Consider the following 3986-nt stretch of genomic DNA (forward strand, 5'->3'; position numbering starts at 1 on the left):
GTATAAGATGGAAGCGCCACGTGCTGGAAACGAGAATGAAGGGCCCGTTGACGGTTGACGAACTCGGCGAAGCAGAAGAAATTATAGCTAGGATGGTTCAGCAGGAGACATTCTTACAAGACTATGAGGATCTAATCAAGGATAGAATTTTATCAAGCAAGAGCAAGTTGCGAGCGTTAGATCCCTTTATGGACAAGAAGGGACTCATTAGAGTCGGTGGAAGACTCCGACACTCTAGTTTATCAATGGAAGGGAGGCATCCTATCATATTATCAGCAAGACATTATATTACAAGCTCGATTATGCGCGAAGAACACAGCCGTTTGCATCATTGCCCTCCTGAGCAGCTTCTCAGTGTGGTGCGGAGTCGATACTGGCCATTAAGTGGACGTCGAGAGGCCCGTAAGATAGTGAAAAATTGCTTAATCTGCTTTCGACTTCGTCCAACTACTCCTGAAATTAAAATGGGAGACTTGCCTGGGGTAAGAGTAATCGGATACCAGCGAGTCTTTACGAATACCGGAGTGGACTACGCCGGCCCCCTGCAAGTGCGTGAAAGTCGGCGCCGAGGAAGGGTGCATATATCGAAGGGATATATAGCCCTATTCACCTGTCTTGCAACGAGAGCTGTACATCTGGAGCTCGTGTCAGACCTCTCAACAGCGGCATTTCTGGCAGCCCTAAACCGTTTTATAGCAAGGCGCGGTATTTGTTCCCAGATGTTATCAGACAACGGGACGAATTTCGTGGGAGCAGCTCGAGAGTTGAAGGAAATTTACGAGTTTCTCGAGAAGGAAGGAAAAAAAATGCAATCAGCTCTCGCTCAACGGAAGATCGCATGGAGTTTTATACCACCCCGTGCTCCGCATTTTGGCGGTTCATGGGAGGCGGTGGTAAAGCTCACGAAGATACATCTCAATGCAGTCACAAAGGGAAGAATACTTACCTATGAAGAATACGCCACTCTTCTGGCAGAAATCGAAGCGATATTAAATTCGCGACCACTAACCCCATTATCCAGCGACCCAAGGGACTTTTCCGTGCTTACTCCTTCCCATTTCCTGATTGGGGACTCGATCCTCCTACCTGCGCGAAAGGATTACCGGAGAACCGTCTTGCTCGGAGGCAGCATATCCAGAAGTTGAGCCAACAATTCTGGGAGCGATGGCAAGCCGAATACCTGCAAGAACTGCAACGGCGAAATAAGTGGGCAGACGGCGGAGACAACATAACGATGGACACGCTGGTTCTATTGAAGGAGGATCACGTTCCGCCGCTTCAGTGGAGCCTTGGCAGAGTCTCTGCCTTATTTCCTGGCCAGGATGGAGTTGTAAGAGTCGTATCCGTGAGAACCCGAAGCGGTGAAGTCAAGAGATCGGTCAAGAAGTTGTGCCCGATACCCGTAGATAACGCACCGAAATTAGAATAATTAGCTTAAAGGACATGATATTACAAAGTTTGAATTTAATTTTCTTTTATGCCAAAGAACAGTTTATGTTTCGATGTCGTTGATCCGTTTGCAATACATTCTTTTAGTTAGTATTTAATTTGAGTTTAAATCAGATATTGTTAATTTATGTTGAAAGCCTGTCCTTTCAAGGGAGGCGGTTTATGTTAACGAGTTCTACCTACATAATATTTTGTCACAAATAATATACAAGGTATCCCATAATTATCAAAAAACGCCAAGTATAACTTTGTATATGGACAAAAGAAAAATAAATATTTTCGAAACTTCTGGAAAAACTAATTTACAAGTAATTACCCATAGTAAAATTCTGACAAATAACAATAATAAAAATAACAACAATAACATTTATTTTTAAGGGTATCAACGTTAGTTTAATTTTGTATTCTTAATGTTGATATACTCATATATTCTAACGAACTTAGGGATATCTACGCTGTTTTAATATGCCATTAAGTTTTATACACTACATAATATTACACTGTTTTAGGTGTCATCTTCAAAATCTGACGGAGGTTTCACTCAACAACAATTCAACGTGTTGACAGTAAAATGGATGGCGAAAAAGTACTTACCTTTCTCATTCTTCGACGACGATTTTACTGTGGGTTATTTCAAGCTGATCAATCCAAATTTAAAAGTTCCAAACCGGAATACACTGAGGAAACTGGCAGAACAACTTTTTGAGCAAACGCAGAGCAAAATCAAAGAGATTTTCTAGCAAATTATACTTCTGCTATTTCGTTTACCATTGATGGATAGACAGCAATCAACGGAAAGTCATACTACGGCATTACAGGACATTTTATTACCGATGATTTTAAATATCATTCTATTGCTTTGGATTTTGTTGCCTCCAACGGGAAGCATTCCGGTGTGGAAATTGCCAAAATGTTTTTTACTTCCCTGAAGAAGTATGGTATTCTGCATAAAGTGCAGGATATTACAGTCGACAATTGTGCAGTAAACTCAACTTTTATTCAAGAGTTTACCAATTTAATGTCCAACGATGGGTTTCAATTTGATCCACAAAATCAACACTTTAGAGTCGCGCACGTTTTGAACTTGGCAGCCCAAAGTGCGATAACCCTCTTCATAGTATACAAAGAAAGTAGAGAACTTGGAGATGATTATGATAGTAGTAGTTCCGATGATGAGAATGAGGAATGCAACCGACTTTCGCCATTTTTAAGCTTCGGATGATTTTTAAAAAATTGAAACGATCCGAACAGCTACAAATTAAGTTTAGAAACTTTTGTAACCTTTTTTCTGAGAAATATATTTCACCGATTGTCGATATATGTATGTACAAGGTGGAATTCGACATACAATATGCTCAAAGCTGGTTTAGGTATGAAACGATCCATCAATGCTATTTGTGCTGAAACGGATTTTACTCAATGGCAGTTTACAAAAGATGAGTTGGAAGTTATGCAAAGATTTGCATCTTTCTTGAAGAATTTTGCTTCTGTATCAACGCTGATAGGAGGGGATAAATATGTTGAATGATTGGTTTTCGCATTTTGTAATTCGCGCGTATGCGTGTGAGACTGACGGTGTGTTGCGGAACCCTTTTCTATTCCTCTTTTGTTTTTCGGACCTTTTCCGGTCTTCGTCGTTTCCGTCAGTCAGTCTGTCGATCGGTCGTGAGCCGTACACGAGTCGCACTATACAGTGTCCTGTTTCTTTTCGTTTCTTTTAATAAAGTGTGTTAAGCTACTCTAGTTCCGATCTCTCGCTACCACAAACACAATACCCTGCTACCAAGAAAATCCCATCAAAATATGCTACATTGCCCATGGTGGTCCTGACGTACAACATGGTCCTCGATAAGATAGAAGCAACTGCCAAACAGTTGGAGCAACAGAACACCCGGAATGTACTAGAAGTTTCGCTGATGGATGCATATCAAACAGCATACGACAAAATGGTGTGCTATTCCCTAGTAAAAATTTCCATTATAAACAGTCAGAAACAGATAGAACTTGTATACGACATCTAACAGCTTCTAACGGAATGCTGTCCGATCTAACTGCAAGCTTCATGAGAAGATTCAATTCCTATCTGTTTCTATAAGCAGCATTGTTGTATCTGCAAATGCAGACAGAAAATGTAACAGCTTATATCTGCATCTAATGAAAATCCATCGGCATATCAGTATCTGTAAGCTTTTGCAATAGAAAATCCTGTCCGTTTCTGTCTGCATCTTGTACGCATCTGATACTGACGGTATCTATCCGCAATTGCGGATACCGTATCTATCTGCGTCTGTATGCAAATGTCGACCTGTAGGAATCTGGCTGCAATTACGGATACGAGTCCTGTCGGTTTCTGTTCGCATCTTGTACGCATCGGATGCTGACGGTATCGATCCGCAATTGCGGATACCGTATCTATCTGCGTCTGTATGCAAATGTCGACCTGTAGGAATCTGGCTGCAATTACGGATACGAGTCCTGTCGGTTTCTGTTCGCATCTTGTACGCATTGGATGCTGACGGTATCTATCCGCAATTGCG

At 41.4% G+C, this 3986-nt stretch overlaps 1 protein-coding gene across 1 annotated transcript in view; it reads left to right on the forward strand.

The window, feature by feature from the left end:
• The window catches only part of LOC105556028, a 3193-nt gene extending 1004 nt beyond the window's left edge, over positions 1-2189 (forward strand). Inside the window, exons 2-4 of the mRNA XM_012003081.1 lie at positions 8-893; positions 1022-1402; positions 1959-2189. Coding sequence (XP_011858471.1) covers positions 8-893; positions 1022-1402; positions 1959-2189 — 1498 coding nt within the window. The remainder of the gene's footprint in view (positions 1-7; positions 894-1021; positions 1403-1958) is intronic.
• Positions 2190-3986: the final 1797 nt, after the last annotated feature.

This window comes from Vollenhovia emeryi, unplaced genomic scaffold (genome assembly GCF_000949405.1).
Source record: "Vollenhovia emeryi isolate VEMERY1.0 unplaced genomic scaffold, V.emery_V1.0 DF940424.1, whole genome shotgun sequence".
Taxonomy (NCBI): domain Eukaryota; kingdom Metazoa; phylum Arthropoda; class Insecta; order Hymenoptera; family Formicidae; genus Vollenhovia; species Vollenhovia emeryi.